Source organism: Urocampus carinirostris, chromosome 14, assembly GCF_059441175.1.
Source record: "Urocampus carinirostris isolate Australia breed hairy pipefish chromosome 14, RoL_Ucar_1.0, whole genome shotgun sequence".
NCBI classification, from domain to species: Eukaryota; Metazoa; Chordata; class Actinopteri; order Syngnathiformes; family Syngnathidae; genus Urocampus; species Urocampus carinirostris.
Window position 1 is genome coordinate 1212162 of NC_142362.1, and position 27000 is coordinate 1239161.

The 27000-nt window shown below is 40.9% G+C and overlaps 1 protein-coding gene across 1 annotated transcript in view; it reads left to right on the top strand.

Annotated features, from left to right (window-relative positions):
* The first annotated feature begins 210 nt into the window (after positions 1-210).
* Positions 211-27000, top strand: part of lats2 (large tumor suppressor kinase 2) — a 35669-nt gene continuing 8879 nt past the window's right edge. Inside the window, exons 1-6 of the mRNA XM_088353124.1 lie at positions 211-313; positions 3057-3186; positions 7664-8232; positions 23819-23951; positions 24054-25612; positions 26565-26792. Of these exons, the coding sequence (XP_088209250.1) occupies positions 7885-8232; positions 23819-23951; positions 24054-25612; positions 26565-26792 (2268 nt within the window). The 5' untranslated portion in view covers positions 211-313; positions 3057-3186; positions 7664-7884. The remainder of the gene's footprint in view (positions 314-3056; positions 3187-7663; positions 8233-23818; positions 23952-24053; positions 25613-26564; positions 26793-27000) is intronic.

Consider the following 27000-nt stretch of genomic DNA (forward strand, 5'->3'; position numbering starts at 1 on the left):
TCGAAATTCAGCTATCCAAAATTTCTTTTTAAAATATCCTATAATTGATTTGTCAATCGCTCTGTGCCCTTACACCAAAAAGGGGGTTTTAGTGGTTTTAAGTCCAGTGCCTCTTCCTTTTCTTGGACGAGCCCCCATTTTCACACGGGTGGTTGAGACACCAAACCCTGCGGTGTGTCTTGGGTACAGCCTGGTGGCGTCCAGGCCACCATACACTCAATATTAAAGGAATTGCACGGGGTTCTAGTATGTGGGTTTTAGCGCACTCTAGCGGTGGTTTTGAGCAACGACAGGACGATCAGCTGACCGTCTGGTAAATAGAATAGAATCTACCTTTATTGTCATTGTTACAAAATGGGTTAACATATTGTGACAACCCATTTGATTTGAACATTGAAACTAAATACAATATTTGTAATCCCTTGCTTGCTGGAGATTTTTTTCAACATCGTATATATAAAAGTAATTATAGTACTAATAATAAAAACATCTTTTGTCCCCCATAGTCGATTTGTGTGTCTGCAACCAAAATAATACTACAGAAATACAACAAAACTATTAAATTCAAATTTAGTGCTTCAAACCAGGGACCTCGTATATTATTTTGTCTTCATTCTAAAAAGGAAAAAAATACTATAGAAATACTACTACAGTAATACTCTTATACCCTCGACCCTACTGAAGATAAGCGGCGCAGGTGGGGGATGGATGGATAATACTATTATACAAAAACATTCGAACAGAAATACTACAAGAATACGACAACAGTTATATTAAAACATACTAAAATACGACAAAGATACTAGTGTGGAAATACTACAAAAATACTGCAGATATACAGAAGTATTATGACAGAAATACAACATTATGACTACTACAAAACTACTACAGATATACTACAAAAAACTACTATGGAAATTCTATGAAAATGCTATTGTAGAAATGAGTACAAAAATATAACTATAGTAATACAACAAACATACAGAATTACTAAGAAAATATGACCGCTAACATTCTACAAAATCTAAAGCTAATCTATCTGAATCTAAATTTATATGAATCCTGATTTTGCGCAAGTGCGTCTTCGTACGTGGCCTATATGCTCTGAAACGGCTGAACTGATTTTTGTAAAAATTGACACATTTGTTCTATAGGCTTTTGGGAGTGTTTTTAGCGAGGTTTTACGTCAAGAAATCACCAATAAATACCAACAAAATTGATAAATGTCGTGTACAAGCCGCTCTAGGGTTGCGTGCAGCTCTTTTGGCGCTCCCTAGTGGCTCCTTAGTGCTTTTTCAACAAACCACGGCTCTGACAACCTCACCCCAAGTAGAGAGCCAGGCCATTATCTTTGAATACTGCAAATAGAAACAGACAAACCTTCCTTTTTCATGCCGAACCACAAAAATAAACACAAACAACAGAAATGAGTGCAATATTAGTAACGAGTTACATTAACTTGAGCAAGTTTTGTGTCATTTTGTACTTTTGGGAGTATTTTTAAATCACTACACTTTTTACTTGAGTGGATTTGTGAAGAATAAACTGTACGCTTACTTTATTTCATTAGGCTACATTAAGGCAGTTACTCAAGTAAGTATGCGCATAGATTTAACATTGGGTAACAGTACACTAAACATAGTGAATAAGGTATAAAGTTCAAAATACCTGCACGGAATTCAAACTTAAACTGAATTAATGCGATTTTCTTGACGTTTTCAAAAAGTTCCCATTTTATTTTTACAACTGCGTGTTGCGTTTTATTGCGTTCTTTTTGTTGCCCAGGTCACATGATGCACCTTTCCTCCCCCAACTCCAAAATAAAAATGACATCAAAATGAGAATTTCATTCTTAAATTTCTTAAAACAATTAAACATATTGTGATACATAACCAGTTTTTGGAGTAACGCCGTTACGTAACGGGGTCCGCGGGACTGGTGGGAACTTTCGCAAGTGAACCATGTCAACGGGAAACTTCGCGCATGCTCAGTAACAATGTGGCGTTCTGGGTAATGTAGTTTTTAGGTTATTAAGCCATTGACGTTAAATAGAGGAATCAAATGGTCTGGACCCTTTCAAAGCAGTAACGTTGTGTAGTTGACTTTTTTTATTATTATTTTTTAATTTTACTTTAGCAATCTCCGAGTATTAAAAAAAAAGCATGTTTACTAGATAGTTCACGTCTTTTTGCTTATTCAAATCAATATTGTGTTTGTTTAATGATTTACTTTTGTTAACACTCAGGCTCTGAATCCTACCTAATGTCGCGCCAAAAGAAAAACATAAAAACATATGTAATTTCCCTTTTTCTTTCTTTTTCGTTTTTGTACTTTCCTTTTTTTTAATTGCCGTTTTTCTTTTTGATTGTTTTTAAATGTTCTTTCTTTTTTTCTGTTTTACTTCATTTGCTTTCTTTTTTCCTTTTTCTTTTGTGCAAATTTTATTTTTGTTCTTTCGTTTGTTCTTTCTTTTCCTTCCTTCTCCTTCCTCTCCCTCCCTGCTTTGTTGCTTCCTTCCTTTCTCTCCCTCCCTGCATTGCTGCTTCCTTGCTTTCTTTTTTTGCCTTTTTCTTGCCCCAGCCATCCTGGAAGTGGCATTTACCCTTTCTCAAGGTTTTTTAAATTTCGTCTTGCTGAGGTTTTTGAGTTTTTCCTTATCCTTATGTTGGTTTTGGATCAGGGGGTGGTAAAATAATAGTCTGTAGTCTATGGAGCCCTTTGAGAGTTCTTGTGATTCGGTTCTATACAAAAAACATAACTTGACTTTAGAAATCTAGTGTTTTTCAGCATATTTTAGAGTTTTCTGTCCTTTATTGAGAGAGTTTTAAAAAAGCTATCAATTTCGGAGGTGCCGGGGTTGAATATGGGGGTCCTGTGACGCCCACGAGGTCCTCCACCCACCTGTGGTCCACAGGTATTTCACGAGCGCGCGTCCCTCCCGCGTAGACGATCTTCGCCCTGCGCTGCAGTGACGCGCGTCGGTGCCGTCACGTGACCTCTGGAATGTTAACAATGCAGCGAGTGTCCAACTTTTTTTTTTTTTTTTTAACTTTCAGCCTGTTGAAGAAAATGGAGGCTGCTACCATCACTTCGCCCCCTTCTTTCCCTTTATATCTGTTCTGAGGACGACGAAAAGCCAGCGGAACACAGCGAGAAGCATTTTAATCGCCGCTTGGCCATCACATGGTAAGTCGACTGTACTTTTTGAAGGGAGGGGGCTTCTGTCGCCGTTCCCCATGTAGTGGTCTTCTCTTCTCGGGTAAAAGTTACAAAATGGCGATTCTGGACCACTTCAATAAATGACTGTTCAGTTTGTTTGTTTTTCAAAATATAGAAGAAACGACCCCAAAGGGAAGCAAACTGCGGTTTCCACATTTTTTTCCATCGTCCTGCGTGAAGGGGACGGGAGGGGGAGACGGAGGGGGGATGCTAGTTAGCAACCTAGCTTAAACTGTTGTTTTTAGTTTGAGAGTAAATTCTCACACTACATCATTTACTTTTTTTATGATTTAAATAAGTGAGCTGGTCATTTTCCCGTTACAATTCGACTGTGTGTAGTTTTTCGTATTGTCTTTATTGTCATTGATATCGACGTTGTGAAATATTGCTTGCAACGAGATTAGACATGGCACTCCAGGTTAAAACGTCATATAAAGACTTTGAAGGGAAAAGACATAAGAGAATATCAGGATGAATAGGCAAAAAAAAGTTGTGGAATGCTTTAGTCTTGTGTCGTCATGGCTTTTTCATAATTGTGTAGGGAGTATTTTTGAAGTGAAGGAATCTGTCATCCATCCATTCATTATCTGCAGCGCTTATCCTCAGTAGGGTCGCGGGGGTGCTGGAGCCCATCCCAGCCGTCTTCGGGTAGTGGGCAGGGGACACACTGAACTACTCGCCACACAGGGACAGACAACTCACTCGCTCATTCAGACCTAGGGACAATTTGGACTGGCCAATTCACCTGACATTTATGTTTTTGGAATGGGGAGGAAACCGATGCAAGCTCGGGAAGAACATGCAAACTCCACACAGGAGGTTTGATCTCACAACCTCAGAACTGTGCCACACACACACACACGCTATCCACTGCGCCGCCGTGCTGCCCTTTTACAATTATATTAAAAAAAATATGCTTATGTTTATATATTTTTCAAAAGAAACACCGTTAAGGAATGTCGATTTTTCATTATTTTTATAAAATGTTTCGGTGCAAGGCTTCTTTTTGAAAAGTCTTAGAAAGCATTGAAATCCTTATTTCAAAGATGAGGCCTTCATTGGCATTAAAATGTCGTCAATTTAAATTTTGAAAGTCTTAGAAAAATATGCATATGTTTATATATTTTTCCCAAAAAAACACAGTTAAGGAATGTATATTTTTCATTATGTTTTCAGAAATGTTTTGGTGCAGGCTTCTTTTTGAAAAGTCTTAGAAGGAATTGAAATCCTTATTTCAAAGATGAGGCCTTCATTGGCATTAAAATGTCGTCAATCTAAATTTGGAAACTATATATCTATATATATAGGGAAAGATATCCATCCATTATCTGCACCGCTTATCCTCATTAGGGTCGCGGGGGTGCTGGAGCTCATCCCAGCTATCTTCGGGCTTCAGTGGGCAGGGGACACCCTCAACCGCTTGCCAGTTAGTGGCAGGGCACACAGAGACAGACAACCCACTCTATTATTCACACCCAGGGACAATTTGGACCGGCCAATTTACCTGAAATGCATGTTTTTGGAATGTGGGAGGAAACTGGAGTGTCCACGCATGCACGGGGAGAACATGCAAACTCCACACAGGAGGTTGGATCTCATGACCGCAGAACTGTGCCACACACCTCGCTAACCACTGCTCCACCGTGCTACCCTATGTAATATATAAAATAGTTATATCTGCTAGTGGATTGAAGTTCATGAAAGAATCCAGTCGCTGTCTGCCAGGATACAATACGATTTCTGACTCTTACATTATAAGAGAAGAAACCATTTTAAAGCCCCCCCTGCAATTTTTTTCTCAGTGTTTTCAATTTATTTCTGCAGGGTCTAACATGGAGGGCTTGGAATGTATTGCGGTCCAGACTATTTAAGATCAGCGTGTTAATATTTTGAGCAGCCGTGTCCAGCTGCTCATCATTCCTATTTTCAGGCCGGCCGCGTTTTCTTCGGTTTATTTTCGGGCGGACGAAGAATCAAAGATGTTCCTTCGTGATTTGGGAAATCCCGTGAGGCGACAGGAGGAAGAGTGTGAATTGGAATGTTTATTGTCTATGCAGATGATTGCATATTACAGATGTGTTGCTTTTGTTAAAATTCATGTGTGAAGAGGGTCTTTAAAAAGTCTGTATTTATGTGTGTATAAGGCGCATTTTTTTATACCTAAGTAAAAAAAAGAACTCAAAAGTTCTGATGCGCCTATACATAAGTAGTATTTTACAGTATTTGTGCAATTGTGGATCGGTGAAATATATCATTGACCAAAATCGCAAAACATTGGATGCAACGAGAATCGATCCCGGGTTGCGACGGCGTGGGGGCCGAATACTTGTCGCGAGGCCGTTTTATTACAAAAGCTGTACTCTGTGGATAGTTATCCAATTGTTGTGTTATTCCTCCTGTAATTTCTGTCTGTAGTAGATGTAATCAACATTTTGACCACTAAATGGTCATTTGGGTTTAATATCAAACATTGATGCTGAAAATGTTGCTTTCCTTTTTTTTAGTTTCATTCTCTTATTTGTAAAGAAATGATATTTTGAGCCATCAAGGGAGCAAGAGCGCACTTTCGCTGGCTCATTAAGGATTGCCGTTTATCTGTGTTCAGCATTTAAGAAAGTAAACACATAGAGGAAACTGTACAGTGTGCCTGTGCGGTCTAGCGCCTGGCAGAGTCATGATGTAGTACTCTTCTGTGCCTTAAGCGGCAGCAGGTAGCTGATTGCCTTGTGCTTAGAGATGAGCCAATTTTGGATGCATGCTTTTTTAGATAGATGCTTTATTCATCCCCGCAAGGAAATTCACACTTCCAGCTGTATCGTTGTGTTGAAAAATAAAATAATAAAAGAAAGATATAGAATACAAAAATACCCAATATAACGTGTTGATAAGGAGTATTTAAATAGTGCTACGGAAAATACACACTGTCATAAAAAAAGGGTAATATGCAAATGTTGGGGTGGGGTTTAATGTGGGCTTTTACTCCCCCGGGTGGAGTTACAGAGCCTCATGGCATGAGGAAGAAATGATCTCTGTCTGTCCGTGGAACAAGACTGTGACAGCAGTTTTACATGTAATGAGGAAAAATATGAGAGAATACAAAATACTTTATTCTTTGTGTATATTTGATTCCTTTTAAAGACGTTTTAATACTACCTCATTTTTTAACATCAAAAATCACTTCTATTGTTAATATTAGCAATTTTATTTTCACGTTTTTAGCTGGTGGTGTCCTGCAGGATTGTCATTTTATTTTTCAATAAAAAAAATCTGTTTTGGCCCAAAACACTGCGCCAGACCATCAGTAATATAGGTGATATATGGATAGGCCTTTATTTTTCATTATCACACTATTTTTACGCACGGTGCCAGAGAAGAATGTTAGAGAACGGAGCACACAAAAAGTCGCCCGAAAGATACAAATAAACGCAAAAAAAGCGTGAAAAGGACAGCAACTCTTGGGTGTATCTGATGATGAATCGGACTTTGAAGGACATGAAATAATTTGAAAATGTTATTTTGGTATTGTGTTGATATTGTTAATAAGGAATTTTAGTCACGGGGCACATATTCAACAAAATGTTGCTCTTTTTCGAAATTAGAAATGAGCGGTGAGCGTTATACACGAGTGCGCCTTATAAACGAATAAATACGGTCATTTGAAAAAAAAAAACTGCAATTTGATCATCTTTTTAAGTTGTTCACTCACCTTTATTAGAATTGTTTTTATTGTCATTGATTACAACGTGGCACTCGAGGATAAACATGTGTTGTGCACTACAAGGCACACATGAAACCCTTCAATTTTTTTCAAAAGCTGACCATGCGCCTTATTTTATGGTGCGCCTAGTATATGGATCGACATTGAGTCAGTGGGTTGTTGAACAGAGAGCAGCAAGTCAGTACAATGACTATTGGAACGAAGATTGTCTAAAAATGTGTCTGGGGAAATACCTATGCTCGGAGAAAATATTTTAGGAAGTCAATGGAGTTGTCAAAAAGCTGGTTTGTAATCTATTGATAAAGTTTGACTGACCTATCGGACTGTTTTGTTGACATTCCCATTAGCGCAGTAACCCCATAGCACCTTATAGTCCGGTGCGCCTTATGTATGATAAATATATGACAAAAGACTATTTTCTTGAGGTACGCCGTATAGTGCAGAAAATACGGTAATATGATAGAAAGAAGTTCTTTTTCTGGCCACGTTTTACGGGTAGTTCCTGTAAGAATGCGGCAACAGACAAATAAACGCTCCGGGAACGTGAATGACCAAATGCAGACATTCGGCATTCCATGGGCACTTGCCATTCCATCCTTTGCCATCTTTATCAAGACGGATTCTTGTCCCACGGCTTTCGTGTCACATATTTTCTTTCCCCTCACCTTCTTTGGGCAGCCAACCAAACAAAATTCCAACATCTCACCGCCCTTGTTTCTTCCGTAGGAGCGGATGGGCAGCGTCATGATTGGGCTCGGTGGCGCCCTCGCTCACGGCTGCGTTTCCTGGGATAAGCTGGAACCCGAGCCTTGAAAGCCACACGATGGAGCGCCTGTAAACCGCTTTTACGAGGGTTCCTCGGACCAACGAACAAGGGAGAGCCATCTGAGATCTTCCGTAGGAAGAGTCTTCGTTATCTGTGCCGCCTGAGCTCCGGGCTCGCCGTCATGAGGCCCAAGACCTTCCCGGCGGCTCCCTACATGGGCAACACGCGCCAGAGGCTGCAGGAGATCAAGGAGGGCCTGAAGCAGCCGGCCAAGCTGGTGAGCCAGGCCCTGCACGGGGGCGGCCAGAGGTCCGAGAGCGCCCAGGACCGCAAGGGGGGCAAGGACGCGGCCGGCCGACAGCAGCCCGTGCGGCCGCCCCAGAAGTTCAACGATTACCAGAGCGCCTTGCGCGAGATCCGGAGGTCGCTTCTGCCTTTCGCCAACGAGTCGGGACCCTCGTCCGGGCATCACGCCGGCGAGGTCAACCGGCAAATGCTGCAGGAACTCGTCAACGCTGGCTGTGACCAGGTGAGACCCTTACTTCTTTAACCCTGGATCTCAGGGGTCTCCGAACCTTTTCAAGCCCAGAGCTACTTTTAGTTACTAATTGGCGCAAAAGGCATCCGGTTCGAGAGCAACTTAGCTCGATGGCTTGCTAAATAGCTAAAGAAATAGCTTAAAAATTAGGTAAAAAACTAAAAGAAAGCTAAAAAAAAGCTAGATAGATCGCTTGAAAAGCAGCCAAAATCTAGCTTGATAAATTGCCAAAAATATAAAATGTTAGCTAGATTGCATGCCCAAAAAAATAGCTAGATAGCTTGCTTAAATAGCTAAAAAAAAATAGCTTAAAAGTTAGATAAACAACTAAAAGAAGGCAAAAAAAAAGCTAGATCACTTGAAAAGCGGCCAAAATATAGCTTGATAAATTACCAAAAATATAAAATGTTAGCTAGATTGCATGCCAAAAAATAGCTGGATAGCTTGCTTAAATAGCTAAATGAATAGCTTAAAAGTTATGTAAAAAAAACTAAAAGAAAGCTAAAGAAAAAGCTAGATGGGTAGCTCGAAAAGCGGCCAAAATCTAGCTTGATAAATGGCCAAAAATATAAAATGTTAGCTAGATTGCATGCCCAAAAAAAACTAGCTAGATAGCTTGCTTGAATAGCTAAATAAATAGCTTAAAGGTTAGGTAAAAAACTAAAAGAAAGCTAAACAAAAAAGCTAGATAGATCGTTTGAAAAGCAGCCAAAATATAGCTAGATAAATTGCCAAAAATATAAAATGTTAGCTAGATTGCATGCCTAAAAAAACTAGGTAGATAGCTTGCTTAAATAGCTAAATAAATAGCTTAAAAGTTATGTAAAAACTAAAAGAAAGCTAAAAAAAAAAAATCTAGATAGCTTGAAAAGCGGCCAAAACCTGCCTCATAAATCGCCAACAAAAAAAAACGTTAGCTAGATTGCATGGCAAAAAAAAAAAAAAACTAGCTAGATAGCTTGCTAAATAGCTAAAAATGAAGGAAGATAACAAGATAGCCAGATTGCATTTTTTGCATTTTACATTTAGTTGTTCATTTGCTTTATGAAACCCATAAATTGGGATTTAGTTTGTGGAATCTCCTGTAAAAAATATCAACAAAACTCTATTATCTATATTATTTTGTCTATCAAATGTATTCCTATTTCAGACATTTTTTTTAACCTAAGTAAGACGGTTGGCATTATACACGAGGTTTTATGTTAGTGTATTACTGGATTTGCAATGATTTGGGGCAGTTTTTTTTTGTTAAATATTTAAATATGATAAACTTTCTCAATGTGCAAATTATCTATAATGTGCGTTAGAATCCTTGTGTTAAGATAAACATGTCATAATTATTACTTTTCTTGCATTTTTCTCAACTTGGTTTGTAATGATGGAATGTTCAGAGACCCCTTCCTTCCCTAGAGCGTGGAATGTTCAACAAAAAATGATTTTAAGAAAAGTGAGATACTTTCAAGGCGCCCTTTGCCTGATCAAAGTGGTACTACAACACTACGACTTCACAATGAGAAACAATGCACTTATTCACATTAATTTGACGCGCTTGGTGACAAAAATTGTGGAACACGACCAAACAATGAGGTAAATGAATTGGCAACGCTTTTAATAATCCATTTTATTGATTAGTTGTTGCAGCCACACAATGATTTATCAGTTGGACACAATTGCTAAACATTGGTTTCAACAGGAATCAAGCATATATTTTATGACAAAATTCAACAAAAGCGCCAAACCCGCTCTCTAGACGAAAGTTAATTCTTCACCACATTTTGTTTCACTGTGAGATGTTTGAGGATTTGATCAAATTCATGAAAAAACTAATGCCAGAGCCTGTGTCTCATTTTCAATAAAAATATACCGCTTCAAATTCGAAAACCAAGGGCGAGGTCGCCAAAGCGCTACGGCCATCATCTAGTGAAATGGGGTTTTAATGTTTATTTTTTTTACTACAATTTTATTTTATAATGCGGTCAATATTACTGGCGGGCCACGTATTATTAATTGAATGAAAGAGGCTGCAGGCCAATCAAAATTTCATCACGGGCCGTAACTGGCCCCCAGCCCGGATTATGAACATGCCTGCTCTTGATGCTTCTCTAAAGCTGTTAGGTGTTTTAAAGTTTGTTCAATGGCTTTCCATCATAAAGTGTCTCATCAATGAACATAGATTTCCTAATGAGCTTGGGTGTTTTAAAGTTTGTTCAATGGCTTTCCATTATAAAGTGTTGTCATCAATGAATATAGATTTCCTAATGAGCTTCCATGTAAAGGATATTTTAGTGATTTAAAGTCAAAACAGGGTATGTTGCTGTGAAAACCTGATTGTAAACTGTAGTTCAAATTGTGTCCTACTGTGTATATATAATGGAGCAAACCTTTTGAGCGATTTGTTATGTTTCAGCTCATGTAACAATACATCAAGTAATTGCGCAATTTTTACCGTATCTCTGACCCATATGTACTCACGAAGAGAGCCATATATGGCACGCGAGCCGTTGGTTCCCGACCCCTGGGCTAACAGCTAATTTTTGGAGAGCGAGAGCCCCTTTTTCTTAGTATGATTATACAATGGAGGCCATTTCCTGGCCCACTGTTCTGCTGTCGCCATTGTCAAAGCAGGATGTCGACATTCAATGGCAGCAGGGCGGATCAGTTCTTCATCGTGGCCACCGAACGGGCCCTCGGTCGCCCCCCCGCCCCTACTACTACCCCCCCTTTGGCTTTGTATGCAGGATACATAGGCGATGTCCGGATTGTTTTTGCATGATATATTATACACCAGTGACCAGGGTTCCCTCTAAGCTGCGCGCGTGTGCAATTGCGCACTGCTCGCACATTCTCAGCGCACAAGAAAATCTAGCCGGCGCACAAAAATCAGGGCTCAAAATTACTAATTAAGAAGCGACTCAAGTCAAAGTTACAGCGCATGAAGGTAAAAATACACGGGTTCCCCCGACGTTGTGTTCTAAATGCGGTACAGTATTTTGAATTGGAGGTCGAAGTAGAACGACGTTGAGTCAAGTCAGTAGAGTTTTTCGAGAACCGGCTTCTTCGGCTCGGCTCACTAAAAGGAACCGGCTCTTTCGGGTCCTAGACGGCTCTTCAGGTTGTTTTTGCTTCTTTAATCCCAACATGACCAAATATGATGTAAAATTATGCACAAAATGACTTAAAGGAAGGGGGGGAAATAGAACAAAAAAGAAAAAAATACCAAAATGAAAAAGTAGTGAAAAGCTGAGAAAAAAAGAAACAAAAGGAAGAGAAAAAAGAAGGAAAAATTTAGTAAAAGCCAGAAAAAAAGAAAAGAAAGAAACAAATGGAAAAAAGTAAATAAAGAGCAAAAAGAAAAAAGTAACAGCTCGGAAAAAATAAACACAATGAGATTTTTTTTTAAGGAATTTTTAAAAAAGTAAAAAAAAACACAGAAAAGAAAAAGTTTGTGTTGCATTCAAATCATTTCCAATGATATCAAGTGAATCTTGGTTTCAACATTGTACTTCCACTCAAAAATGTGATTAAGTACAGTTCTGTATCTTACAACTGACTCAATAAGCCCCCCAAATGTTAATATTATGCGACAAAATATATCAGGAAATAAAAAGAAATTAAAATCTTGTGAAAGAATTGTAAAAACAAATGACGTTTGTAGGCCATACAACCTTTGCAATAATACATGAGTCAATTCATTCAAAAGTGAAAAAAAATGTTGCATTGCCGGAAACTCAGCAAAATGTAAGGCGATGTCAAGTTTTGGACATGTTTGATAATGATTTAGTTGCCACACTTGGGATTGCCGTTGCTCACTGTTGTTTTAAGCGTTGCTCACCCACTTTGTGTGAACGCTCAGACCCGTAAGGGAAATGACAGGGAACATTGCCAGTGACACTGCTTGCTATCGTGTGCGTGTTGTTTAGTTTGTCTGCATGAGCTGTGGTGTGTGGCTGTTTTGCCATCTTGGCTACGTGTTGTGGTATTCGTCCAGTCTTTTTATGTATTTGCGTCGCGAGTGTGGTTTTCGGGGATGAAATGTTTGTCTTGCTCGGTTCGGGGAATGTATATTGGCGTAAAGCGCACATCTTATCAGCTCTCCTCGTCTTCTCCAGCTGCAAATTAAGCAGCGATGTGGCCGGTTGCATAACCGCGGCGGAGGAAATGTTTTAGAGGGGGAAGAGAGGAGGGAGGACGGTGGGAGCGGTATGCCACGCATTGACAGCGCATAAAAAAATGTCCCTGCTTTTGTCTCCAGGAGTTTTTATTTCATCCTAAAACCATGTTGCATTATTTAACTGTATTTGTTAATAGCGCTCTTATTTTGCTTCGTGTTTGGCTGCATATTTAAAGTTAAAAAAAGTCTTTTTAGTTCCATTTTCTTTCAAAATGCATAAAATTCATGGAAATTCTTAACGTTTTCCTTCGTACTTTTTCGAGGGGGAAGTCAAAACTTGTACCAAGGCCAGAGTTTCAAATACTGGTACTGAAAAATAGTCTGCAAATTGGCACCCAAACGGGGTATCAGAACTTGACTTGCCTGTTCATGCTGGTGTGTTCTTGTGACAAGTAAATACATTCATTCATTCGTTATCTGCACCACTTATCATCAGTAGGGTCGCGGGGCAAATAAATAAAGTTTGAGTAGATAACTGCGTTTCTAAAAGGTGTAGGGAGGAACGTGTGCAGGAACCACGGAAATCTGCTTCAGTGATGTTTATGCAACGGACGCAGGATGTCATTTGTTAGCGCTCGTCTTTGTTGTATTGTGTGACATAAATATGAAAGTGTACTGTAGTGGTTATCTGTTTAGAATCAGCTTCCGTGATATACATACAATAAACCCCAGGATACAGCATTAATCTGTTGTGAGGCGGGGATCGCAGAGTGAAATTGCTGTATAGTGGAGAATAGAAACCTATGGCAATGAGCTCCAAAACCCCAGTATATTTGACAAAAACCCTAAAATAACAAAATAATGGTCTGCATTTCTATAGCGCTTTCCAAGTCAATGAAGACCTCCCAAAGCGCTTGCCCAAGGACACTTGGACATATAACATGCAGGAGCCAGGTATCAAACCTGCGACCTCTTGATCCCAAGGCGAGCGCTCTACCTCCTGAGCCAATCCTGCCCATTAAACATTGAACATTGAATAAAACGACAGGTGTTCTAGTCATGCCTCTCGCCAAAGTAACAGAAAATAAAGAGAAAAGGTCATCTATAGCGACCTCATGTGTTAGATTTATGTATTACAAAACCTTAAAAACGAAGACCGAAAAAATGGACCCTTTGCAATCCATGGAAAGACCTGAGCGCACAGCAGTTGAATTAGCAGTTGAGTGGAAACAAATATCAATAACCACGACAACTAGGACTATTTACCGTATTGGTTTCTTGCTGTGCGGTGGATTGTGAGAACCGGCAAGGTTCTAAGCTTGATTTGGCATTTTATAATATTCTTTTTGATGAAGACAGAAGACGGCGACGCGTATCTGAAATCATTCGGCAGCCCTCGAGTCACCTCAAAGACACTCAATTGAGCTAGCGCTACTGTTAGCTGAGTGTCTGACGTCTGCTGTGGATAAACACTATAGTGGGGTGCGCCCTGTGTCGTGTTAAATACAGAAATAGAAGCCGTTACGGAAACTGCGCCTTTAAACACAGTGGGCCCTGTGCTGCGAGAGTAGAGTATGAGAAATAATATTCATATAGAATATACGTGCATATAATTCATTTCGTTCTGTGTACATTGTTACAAAGAATGACAATACAAAGGATATTATTATTATTATTATTTTTCAATATAAAGAAGAACTGAATTTTGTTTTACCTTTGGTGTAACATGAGTTGGGTTGGTCAAGTGGAGTTACTGGGTGAATGCAGAGGAAGTAGGAGAGCTGATTTGTATTTTTCAGTATTTCCTATGTATAGGTATTAGTTTTCATGGTAAGTAAATGGAAGGTGCGGATTGGAAGTTTTTGTTGTTGTTTTTTTTTTTTTCCTTTCAGGCACGATATCAAACTTTCACACACTTAACTCTTTTTCTGGCCGCAATTGGCTGTGGAAAGTCCTTCGGTTGTGTTGCTTTGTGCGTTCACATCTGCAAAATCTTGGAGATGTTTTCAAACAGCTGCGGGGCGCCTTCTTCTTCCTCGCCTCATTTCCAATGACACAGTCCGTACACGAGGGATAGGTTTGTGTGCGCGTTTTGTGCGATAATACAAACACTCTGCTGTCCATCACATCAGCTGATCTCCGACTCGCGTGTTGTCATGGCGACGGCTTTTCCCAAACTATCTAAAATAAGTCACTCTAATATCAGGTATATTTTCTTTTGTTTTTGCTTGCAATGCTTGCAGCGTAGTGTCTGCAGCATTCCATTTTTGTGTCCGATTCTTATGGAGCTTCTGGCTGTGGAGCAGAGGAATGATTGCTATTCAGTCACAGAAGCCCCCAAGAATACTTTTTTTTCTAAATTCCTGCTTGCCAGAGAATGCGAGATGTCGTCAGATTCTTGTCAGATAGAAAATGTCACAACAACCGACAAAGTCTACATTTCATACATCTTTTTTCCAAAAGCAGGGATCCCGCAGATCTGTGGAAAGTCTTAAGTCAAATCATGTTTATTTGTATAGCCCTTAATCACAAGGAGTCTGAAAGGGCTGCACATACCACAGATAATTATGACACCATCCCCTGACTTAAAACCTGCATGAGGGCAAGGAAAAACTCAAAAACCTCAAGTCCTATTTTTATAGCTCTTAATCACAGAGAGTCTCAAAGGGCTGCACAGACCACAAACTATAGCAAACTACAGATATCATGACGAGGGCAAGGAAAATCTCAAAAACCTCAACATGAGGAAAATGAAGATACCTTGAGAAGCAACCACACATGATAAGGATAAGCAATGACAAATAATACACAGATATTGTCATATAAATATTTCATAATCTAGAATAGAATATGCCTTTATTGTCATTGTTACAACATGGGATATATTGTAACAACGAAATTGGACGACTCCAGTTCCACATTTTACAGTGAGGATAATGAAACAAAGAGATAAAGGAACAAAGAACATGTTTTAACTGTCTTTGTTGTAAATAAGCTCTGCTTCCTCCGGAGGGGGGGTGATGAGGGGGGTGAGGGACAAACAGAAATGGTGGATCGAACTGGATGTTTGATCTTACAGTACACACGGTCCAGTGTATTTTCCCGGATTGCTCAGTCCATGTATTGAATGTATTTGGGGAGTACAGTCCATAAACATGCCCGATTAAAGTCGCCGGCGACGATAAAACTAGAATATTAGTGTGTTTTAAGCCTGGATTTAAACATTTTCACTGAGGTTGCAGATTGAATCTCAGGGGTAAGAGCACTCCACAGCACCGGGGCCCCAATGGAGAACACTCTCAAACCTGCGGATTTCTTCTTGGCTCTTGGAATCACTAGTTGACCAGCGTTTTCAGAGCAAAGGCTCCGGACCGGAACATAGGGGGAAATGAAATCTTCTTTCTCCAAAACAACTCGAAGCTCCTAGTACAAAGCATCTAAGAAGTTGATGTCCTCTGGTCCCCTCTTTCTTTCTACGAAGATCCGTGTCATACCAGACTTTTGTTTTTGTGCACATTTTCACACAACGTTCAAACAAACCGTTGAGATCTTTTAAGTAAAACGGCACTTCCGCAGCTAAAAGATGACACGCAATAATAAGCAATGCAGTTAAGCTTTAACCAACACTGGGATGAATTCAAAAGGCATTTAGTACAGTATTCTTAAAACAAGGGCTTATTTGGCATTTAAATGTCTTCAATCCAATTTTTGAAAGTCTTAAAAATGGGAGCACATCAATAAGATTTATATATGTTTCAAGTAAAAAGATTTAGTAACATGTGTCAATTGTCTTTTTAACGATTTATTTTAGTGGCAACATAGCTTGACCACAATAACAGTCAAAACGGTGAAATGGTTTCAGTCGGGCCTTTCAGAGCAAATGCGTGTCTTCGGTCTACCCACAATACAAATTTGGGACAGGGTGGTTTACTTTGGACCGTGTTGGTGGTTTACTAAGGACGACTTTGAAAAATGAAAAGTTTTTTGTGCCAGCCACGATGTATTGTATGCAAGAAATATTTTAATTCATTTCAATTGTGCTTTTTGGTCGACTTGGTCTTAAATTTGATTTCAAAAGGCATTCAAAAGTCTTTGAAAGTCTCGAATTGAATTGAACCCCGAGCGGGTAACTAGATCGATAGATGGATACTTTTTCATCCTCGTAGGGAAATTCACACTTCCAGCAGTATCCTTGTGTTGAAAAATAAAATAAAAGATAGAATACAAAAATACCCTATATAAAGTGTTGATATAGAGTATTTAGATAGCGCTACGGAAAATACACACTGTAATAAGAATAGGGTAATATGCAAATGTGGGGGTGGGGTTTCATGTGGGCTTTTACTCCTCCGGGTGAAGTTAAAGAGCCTCATGGCATGAGGAAGAAATGATCTCAGTCTGTCCGTGGAACAAGACTGTGACAAGCTACCGTATTTTCCGCACTATAAGGCGCACCTAAAAGCCTTTATTTTTTTTCAAAAGCTGACCATGCGCCTTATAATACAGTGCGCCTTTATATGGATCAATATTAAGTCGCAAAGTCTTGCAACTGAGGCAAGCAACCGCCGACTCGATTTTCCCCCGAACGCAAAGTAGTCCGCGGTGTATGCTGGGATTTATTTACCGGCGTTTCATTGGCTAACCAATGTGTCAATCATCATTTGAATCGATCACTATTGGCTAAAGTTTTTCGGAGGTCAAGGGGGCGGATCCTTTTTATCATTTACAGGCTCGCATAGGCTAAAGGCGCAAAACAAAGCCTGCAATTGCCCGAAAAAGATGTGTCAATCATCAGTTGAATTGATCACTATTGGCTAAAGTTATTCGGAGGTAAAGGGGGCGGATCCTTTTTATCATATACAGGCTAGCATAGGCTAAAGGGGCAAAACAAAGCCTGCAATTGGCCGAAAAAGATGAATGTGAATAGCAAGTTGGGTTGACAGCATAGAGAAAACAGTATTTTACTATTCTGTACTGTATTTGTAAATATTTTACTCTGCTGGATTTACTACACTCACGGATATAAGAGGACCATGGTTGCACATTATTATTGAACACAACGACTTCGGTGAGCTACTCCGGCTATATATTTTCCCAGTATCTTGTTTCAGACTGAACTCGATGTTTCTGTGATAAGCGGTGCAGATAATGGATGGAATGGAGTGTCTATTTTAAAAATTAAACTCAATTCCAAGTGTTTATTGTCATATGCACAGTAAAGTTGCGAGCAAAAAAGAAAATAGAAACTAAGGAATGTTTGGCATTTCTTGAATCCCAAGACTTTAACCTTCCGAATGATATTTGGAACGATGCATTTGAGTGACATGGTACGGACACCGCATCCGCACGTGTCTACGACACGTATTTGCTTCTTTGCAAGCTTTGGGAATGTTATGGGGGTAATCAGTTGGACTGAACTATCTTGACTGTTTTGTTCACGTTCCCATTGTAGCGCCTTATCATCAGGTGCGCCTTATGTATGTCAAATATAGGACCAAAAACAATTTTTTCGGGGTGCGCCCTATAACCCGGTGCGCCTTATAGTGCGGAAAATACGGTACTTTTAAGGGTCCTACTTTCAGTTTAGCTTTTATATAGCTTTGGAGGAAACAACGGGATTTTGTGAGTGTTTCACAAGTTTTCAGGGTAATTACCTTGTTGAGTAACTTTTAAGCTAAGTTGTGGTGGGTTTTGCAGAAACAGCCCTGGCCCTCATTAAAGACAATGATTTTTTTTATTGTGTTGGTGCTGGTTGATGGAATTATTGAAGCAACAACATGTTAGAAGCCGAGAACTGCTTTTTTGTTTCTGATAGCGCATAAGGTAACCATTTTGATAAATTGATATTTAAGAGTTGAATAAGACTTTATTGTAATGTTATTACCAGGTTGTTATTATTAGAAGGTCCGAGAGCATTCTCCATTGGGGGCCTTGGAGCTGTGGAATGTTCTTCCCCCTGCGATTCGATCTGTGTCCTCAGTGGAAATGTTTAAATCTAAGCATAAAACACACTCCTATTCTATAGTATATGAATAACCTATATTTTATTTTGACAATACCTGTGTATTATTTGTTATTGCAACATCCATTTTAGCCTGGTCATCCTGGAAGGGGGATGACCTCATGTGCAGTCCCTTCTCAAGGTTTCTTCGTTTTCCTCATGTTGAGGTTTTTGAGTTTTTCCTTGCCCTCATGTAGGTTTTAGATCAGGGGATGCTGTCATAATTGTCTGTGGTTTGCAATAATCTGTGGTCTGTGCAGCTCTTTGAGACTATTTGCGATTAAGGGCCAAACAAATAAACAGGACTTGACTAGAAGTAGACTTATTATTGGCTGAGTGCACCACTAAAACATCTTCCTTGTAGAAGGGGCCCTGACTGATTAATTTAACTTGGGGGCCTCATGATACAACAAACATTCTGTCGGGGGCCGGACTAGTAGATTAAAGAAAAAGATAAAGAAATAAGAGAAAGAGGGAGGGAAAAGGCGAGAGGGCGGGACAAAGAAAGAGGGAGAGAGTGTGAGAGACAAAAGAGATAAAAAGTCGTGAGAAAGGGAGAGGAAGAAAGAAATCCAAAGAGAAATAGAAAGACAGAAGGAGAGAAAAGAAAGCGTGAAGGGTATGAATAGAGAAAGAGAAAAGACAGAAAAGGAAAAAAGGAAGTTAGAGCAAAAGAAGTCAAAATGACACAGAGAGAGAAAGAGACAGAGGAACAAAGGAAGAGAAAAAGAGAGACACAGAGTGACAGAGACAGAGAGTGGGTGGAAAAGAGGGAGAGAGAGAAAGAAATACAAGTACAGTGTCTTTGTTGGAGGCACCTGGCTTTGGCAACATCAAGTGGACATATTTCAACCTGCAGCTTGTTTTTTTCTTGCGCTTCTCTGAGTGTTGTCTCGCGGGCCGGATTCAATCCCTTAGCGGGACTGATATGGCCCGCGGGCCGTCTGTTTGACACGTGTGTGGATTTATATAAATAAATTATAGGCTAAGTTTAAAACGAAATTTGGAAGAATCGACTATGTATGTAAAGACAGGGATCATGTCAATGTTTCATGTTGCCATTCAGAAACCCGATATCCTAAGAAAAAAAACGCAATTTTCATGACTCTTTAGCAGCACGTCGTGTGGTATTATAGCGTTGTAATGCAAGGAAATTCTTGTTAGCGGCCTGGAAGGAATCTGTTAGGTGACTGCGCTTCCTCACTCCTCCCTTCCCCTTGCGCTCCTAAGATACGGAATGTGCGTGAAAAATGTATCCAAAACATTCGGGCCGCGTGATCGCAACGCGGTATCGGAATGTGGGTTACGATAGTCGAATCCAGACGCGAGGCTGAGAAAAATCCATTACGAGGGAATGTTTTTGCCCGCCCCGTCGATGGACCTCGCCCCGCAGCATCGCACGGCTGTGACGACCGTTGTACGCGTGTCATCACGATACTTGGCGAGCGTTTCCATCGCGTGTCCGGGGGGGCCATTTCTTCTCCTTTGCAATTTTTCCCCAAATATACAATGGAGCCCAGCTTGTCATGTCATTTTTATTTGTATGGCCCTTAATCACAAAGAGTCTCAAAGAGCTACACAGGTCATTGCAAAACACACACCAATATCGGTCATGCAGCTATGCAAGCAATGTTCCCTCTAATTTTCCTTACGAGTCTGAGCGTTCACACAAAGTCGGTGAGCAACGCTTGAAACAACAGTGAGCAACCATAATCCCAAGTGTGGCAAGATAATTCATTATCAAACATGTCCAAAACTTGACATTTTGCTGAGTTTCCGCCAATACAAAATGATTTTTCTCTTTTGAATGATTTAACTCATGTACTATTGCAAAAGTTGTACGGCCTACAAACGTCCTTTGTTCTTACAATTCTTTCACAAGATATCCAATTCTTTTTATTTCCTGGTATATTTTGTCACATAACATTAACATCTTTTGGGGCTTATTGAGTCGCTTGATACACAACTGTACTTAATCACATTTTTGAGTGGAAGTACAATGTTGGCAACAAGATTCACTTGATGTCATTGGAAATTATTTGAATGCAACACAAACTTTTTCTTCTTTTTTCCGCGTTTTTTTCTCCTTTTTTTAAAATTCCTTTAAAAAATCTCATTGTGTTTATTTTTACCTAGCTGTTACTTTTTTCTTTTTGTTCTCTATCAACTTTTTTTCCGTGTGTTTTTTCTTTTCTTTTTTTCTGGCTTTTTTCAGAATTTTTCCTTCTTTTTCTCTTCCTTTTGTTTTTCTTTTCTCAGCTTTTCACTACATTTTCATTTTGGTATTTTTTTCTTTTTTGTTCTATTTCCCCTTTCTTTAAGTCATTTTGTGCATCATTTTACATAATATTTGGTCATGTTGGGATTAAAGAAGCAAAAACAACCCGAAGAGCCGTTTAGGACCCGAAAGAGCCGGTTCCTTTTAGTGAGCCGAGCCAAAGAAGCCGGTTCCCTAAAAACTCTAGTCACCTTACTCAACTTCGTTCTCCTTCGACTCTACTTCAAAATACCGCATTTAGGACACAACGTCAGGGGAACCTGTGTATTTTTACCTACATGCACTGTAACTTTGACTTGAGTCGCTTCTTAATTAGTAATTTTGAGCCCTCATTTTTGTGCGCTGGCTCGATTTTCTTGTGCGCTGAGAATGTGCGAGCAGTGCGCAATTGCGCACGCGCGCAGCTTAGAGGGAACACTGCATGCAAGGCGCCGACAGTGTCTCGCCCAAGGACACTTCGACACATAACACAGAGGAGCCGGAAATCGAACCTGCGATCTCTTGATCCCAAGACGACCGCTCTACCTCCTGAGCCACTGGGCCACCCCCTTGTAGTATTTCTATTTTAGTAGTATCTCTGTTGTAATATTTCTGTAGTAGTATTTTTGTATGAGCTAATGCTGCCCCAAGGGGGTTTTCACCCCCCCCGGGTGGAGTTCAAGAGCCTCATGGCATGAGGAAGAAATGATCTCCTCAGTCTGTCCATGGAACAAGACTCTACAACAGTAATTATTAATCATTTATTAAATAATATACATATACATAACCTACATATTTTTATAAGCCTTTTCCCTTTGTGTTTTGTAAAATGTTTATCAAAGGTTATGATTTTAAACTTATTGTATCCTTGGATTTGACGATGAGTGAAAAAAATATCAATCAATAAGGAATTTTTTGTTTCTTTTTAATATACATAATTTTAAGAAAAAAATGATAAAAATGTATGAGTTAATCCATGTGCAGCACAGCGGTGCAGTTCTAAGGTCTCGGGAACCTCCTGTGTGGGTTCAAATCCAGCTACCGGACTTCCTGTGCGGAGTTTGTATGTTCTCCCCGTGCTCGTGTGGGTTTCCTCCAGGCACTCCGGTTTCCTCCCACATTCCAAAGACATGCATTTCAGGTGAATTGGCTGGTCCAAATTGTCCCTAGGTGTGACTGAGCGAGCGAATTGTCTGTCCCTGTGTGCCCTGCGACCAGTTGAGGGTGTCCCCTGCCCACTGCCCAATGATTGCTTGGGTGGGCTCTAGCACCCCCGCGACCCTACTGAGGATAAGGGGTGTAATCCACAAAAAAGCCAGCATCGTGTACGGCGTTTTAGCCAGTAGCATATCGGCCTCTTCATGACCCAAACCAATAGCGGATCGGCATTCTACTGTGACATTGCCCAATAGCAGACAGGCATCTCAGAGACATAACTCGTCATAGGCACAAACACTGCAAAGTTTGTACATTTTTGGGCACGCAAAATTGTCCGTACTTGATTTCAATTGGTGGGGCAAATCTTTCTTTTAGTTTGTTTGCCCGACATTAAAATGGAAGAAAAATAACTCCTGGGTCAAACTGTTGGACCATCTGGACCATCTGTTGCTGATAGGTGCTCATTTTGGCATTTCTCAACCGGAAGTTTCTTTTTTTCTTTTCCTTTCCCTAACCTGTCCGCAGAGGAAGAATGATCCATAGGTTTCATGCATCTTGCTGGAATAGGATCGTCTTTGTCATTAACTAAGATAGTGCCTGGTCTTATTCTGCCTTGGTCATTGGTACTCCCCAGTGGCTCCCTGGTGCTTTTTGAAATATGTTTATTAATGGAAAAATAAATGTTTTTTGTAGGACAGAACCAATAGGTAAATGCAGTTTTACATGACGTCCACATGAAGGCGGCCAAGTATGATGTAGGGTAGCCAGGTCAAACATAGGGCCCGCGGGTCAGATCCAGCCCATTGGATTATATGATCTCACCTGACATACATTTCTAAGTATGTCGATAAAAGAAGCAGGTCTCGGTGACATATCTATCAAAAGTTATTTTTATGTTTAAATACAAACTAAAATGTTTTTTCCGGCATCTAAAGGGCAGTGTTGCGTTTGGATAGCGTAGTGAGTTGGTTCATGTGTTAAACTGCTTCCTTCAACTGTTATAATAAATCAGTCAACTAAAGCGTACATTGTTTACAAGAATAAATAAGAGGGTAACAAAATTGGATGGCAATATTTACAAAGTTGTCTTATAGACTAACCTAGCTGTAATCACATTTGGTAGTGCAAAAATAGTCAGAAATAGGATATGAATATAAGCTTTTCTGAGTGTATGCTAGCTTGATCTGTAGACTGTCCGATGAGAATCTTGGACACATTCAACCTTAATCTCATGGAGGTGAGTGCGCAAAGTGTAGAATTTGGAGCAGTGTTAGTCTTTAAAGGGACCGTGTGTAATATTTTGTGCCTCCTAGTGCTACGAAAAACTTCAATCCAACAATTGGGTTTCATAAAGCGAATGAGCAATAATGTGCAGGTTTTTTTTTAGCTAGCTATTGTGGTACTTCTCTTAGCTTTTTTAGTTCGCTATCTTTGTACATTTTTAGCTATTTAGCAATGTATCTACCTAGCTTTTTACATTTTTTGCATGCTATCCAGCTAACATGTTTTTACTGTTCTAGCTCCAATTTAGTTTACCTGAGTATGTACTTTACATTACAATATTATTATCATTTATATAATCATATTTGGATTCTATGTAAACCAAGTTACATATTTAATTTTCCATTTTTCTTAACATATTTCCGTTCCTACAAAAATATTTTATGAAGCTGATATTTTATTTTACTAGTTATTTTGTTGTTGTGCTCTGTGCAGCCCTTTGAGACTTTTTGTGTTTTAAAGGGCTAAACAAATAAATATGACTTGACTCACACAAGATATTTTTTTTGAAATTTGGTTTGCTTCTTTATGACAATGATATCTCTGGGGAAGAAACCTTCTGAGGCTCTTAGTCTTGGTTTTAATGGACCTGTAGCGTCTGCCAGAGAACAGAAGTCAAAGACTTTGGTGGCCCGGGTGAGACGAGTTCACAATAATCGTCCTCCAGATTGGGCAGAGAGCAACTGATTGTTTTGGGTTATTTTGATACCCCTTTCTTAGGATCTCCTTTCACCCAGCATACTAATCACATTATATTTGGTGTTCACAGGAAATGGCTATCCGGGCGCTGAAGCAAACCGGGAGCAGGAACATTGAAGCGGCTCTGGAATACATAAGCAAGATGGGCTACCTGGACCCTCGCAACGAGCTCATCGTGCGTGTCATCAAACAGACTTCACCTGGTACGAACTTGTGCGAGTCGATTTCTAGATTTGAATTTTAGCACGTTGCTAGTGATGTAAAAATCATTAAGAGTAGATAACTTCAATTTGTTGTGATGCTAGGAAAAGCTGGCATGCCCCCCTCAATGGACCACCGGACTTCGATGGAAGCCTCAGGTGAGGCTGCGGGCGCCATGCCCCCGTACCACCCGATGTATGAGGGGCTGGCAGGTTACGGTCCAGAAGGTGAGATGCCCAGACCCTACATGAGTGCTCCCCCGGTCATGAACTACATGATGCCGCCTTCTGGAGCGGCTCAGGGACCCCCCATGGGGAATCCAATGGGCAGACCTCCAAGCATGGGTAATTACGCCCCTGTGATGGCTCCTCAAACGGTTAGCCCACCCAACACAATGTACCCCCCAAGCACCCAGCAAAAAGGGTATCCTGGTCCTATGGAGCAGCATGGGCCCATGATGACCTACAGTGTCCCAGGTCAACCGCTGCCACCAGGGTCTTCTGTGGCGGGCCCCCACTATGACTATGGTCACCCCAGGCCTCACTTAATGGAGCCGGCAGGCTATGGAATCAAGAGAACTGCCTCCTTTCAAAACAAGATGGCGCCACCACCCATGGCAACCCCAGACAATTATGTCAACATGCAACCTAAAGGGCCCATGGGCCAGAACGTGCCGGGTGGAGGTGCGGGAGGGTACCCGCCGAACCTGTACCTGGCCCCTCACTCGCACCCTCGTCAGGCGAGCCCCACCTCCCATCAGGTCCACATGATGTCTCGTTCCCCAGGTGGGGTACCACCCATGAGCCCAGATTTCCCTGACCTTCCCCAGGGTTTGATGACACCATCCAGGGCAAGCCTCAACCTGGATTTGTATGAGCACCACTGGGCGGGGCCCCCAGGTCCTGAAGGGGTACCCCCAAGTAGGCAACCCCAACCACAAGGACCCTTCAGGGGTGAGGTCCGGGTGCCCAGCAGGGCCAACTCCTTCAACAGCCGCTCTGCCGTATCCAACGGGGTCCGGCCTCCTATGAGCGCGCCCCAGGATGCTTCCCTGGGTCCTCCTAACACCATCACAGCCGTCACATCTCCCCCCATCCAACAGCCAGTCAAGAGCATTCGAGTGATGAGACCAGAACCCAAGACTGCAGTAGGACCCTGCCACCCAAGTTGGATGGCAGCCCAATCCCAAGAGACGACGGAACCGTTGCCCTATACGCCAGAAGAGACCTACTCTCTGCAGCCCCCCCAAGAACCCCGTTGTCCTCCGCCTCCCTACCCCAAGAATCTCATCCTAACACCTGGAGAGACCGGAGCCCTGGAGGGAACCGGGCCCATGGGGGGAGCTCAGGATCTGGGTAGTCCCGGCTCTCGAAACGCACACGGCAGCGGTGGGAGCGGAACCGCAGACGACGGAGCCCAGCAGGTCAAAGAAAAGACTAAAGGGGGCAAGGCCGAGAAGGCGGTCAAAGACAAAAAGCAGATCCAGACCTCACCCGTTCCGGTGAGGAAAAACGGCCGTGACGAGGAGAAGCGAGAGTCCAGGATCAAGACCTACTCGCCCTTTGCCTTCAAGTTCTATATGGAACAGCACATTGAGAATGTCATGAAAACCTATCAACAGAAGCTCAACCGCAGGCTGCAGCTGGAACAGGAAATGTCCAAGGTAAGGGAAGGAATTTCAGGTCATCAAACTCACATATAATACCAATTGTATGTATATCCTGCAATATTCATTGATTCATCTTGCCATATCCTCACTTATATTTGACCCTCTGTGTCATTTTTCCCTCAACGGTACATCAATGATTTACAGTTATTATTGGCTGGAGGATGACCTTGTGTGAGTTGAAAAAGAGGAATTTCAACAGTAATCTTCCGTAATTACTTTAGGAATTCGCATGAAACATTCTGAACCAACACATTCACAGAGGACATTTCTGACAAGATGATCATTGTTTTGTCGCCTGAAGTAGGATTGGTTAGATAATCCTTAGCCTGAAATCTGGAAAATTCTCCCCAGGCGAGTCAGTTTTAGACAACCAGATGATTATCTTGATGGCTAGCATACCACGAATCTGGCCTCTACCCTTTTAAACTCCCCCTGAGGCATTTTAGGGTTTTTTTTCAAGATACCAAAATTCTGACTTTGCAAAAATGTCCTATAATTAAATAAAAAGGCCCTTAAAGCCCCAGTGTGTAATATTTGACTCTTCAATGAGACCGTATTGTCTAATGTGAATCTAAACCAGTGCTACAGAGCATGGCGTAGCTGCAGGTTGCCAGAGAAACATGGCGGCCGCCTTAGGTAGGGATTCCACTATGTTAAAGAAATACAAATTTCTTGATTTTTTTGGGGGGGGTTTGATGGTTCATGTGTTTTTGCCTAGTATTCAAATCGATATAATTGTTATTTTTATTGAATGAGACACTAAATATTACACACTATCAGTTAAATTAGATAGTAAATGAGGATTTATCAAAAACCTATTCGACTGTATCCTTATCCTCATCAGATCAAGTTAACTGCTGTTTAGTATACTTAAATGACTCAAAGATGGACTTACTAAGTATCATCTTCGTGGCATTTCTTGAGACTTTTCTTTGCTCTTCTATAGGCTGGCCTATCAGAGGCTGAGCAGAGCCAGATGAGGAAGATGCTGAATCAGAAGGAGTCCAACTACAACCGGCTGCGTCGTGCTAAAATGGACAAGTCCATGTTTGTGAAAATCAAGACCCTGGGCATCGGTGCCTTTGGCGAGGTGTGCTTGACGCGCAAAGTGGACACCTACGCCCTCTATGCAATGAAGACTTTGCGAAAGAAAGACGTCCTCAATAGGAATCAGGTGAGCCGGCAATGTCTGGGCAGAGAGCGGCCGATCATGTTTTTGGCTGTGTTGATGACCCTCTGTAACAAAGAGCCAAAAAAGCGAAAATATTAAAAAAAAATTGAGAGAGCCGCACCATATATTTTAGGACCAATTCATCAAAAGCTCCAAACCTGCTCTCCAGACAAAAGCTAACTTTTATTTCAACGTTTGACATATGATATAT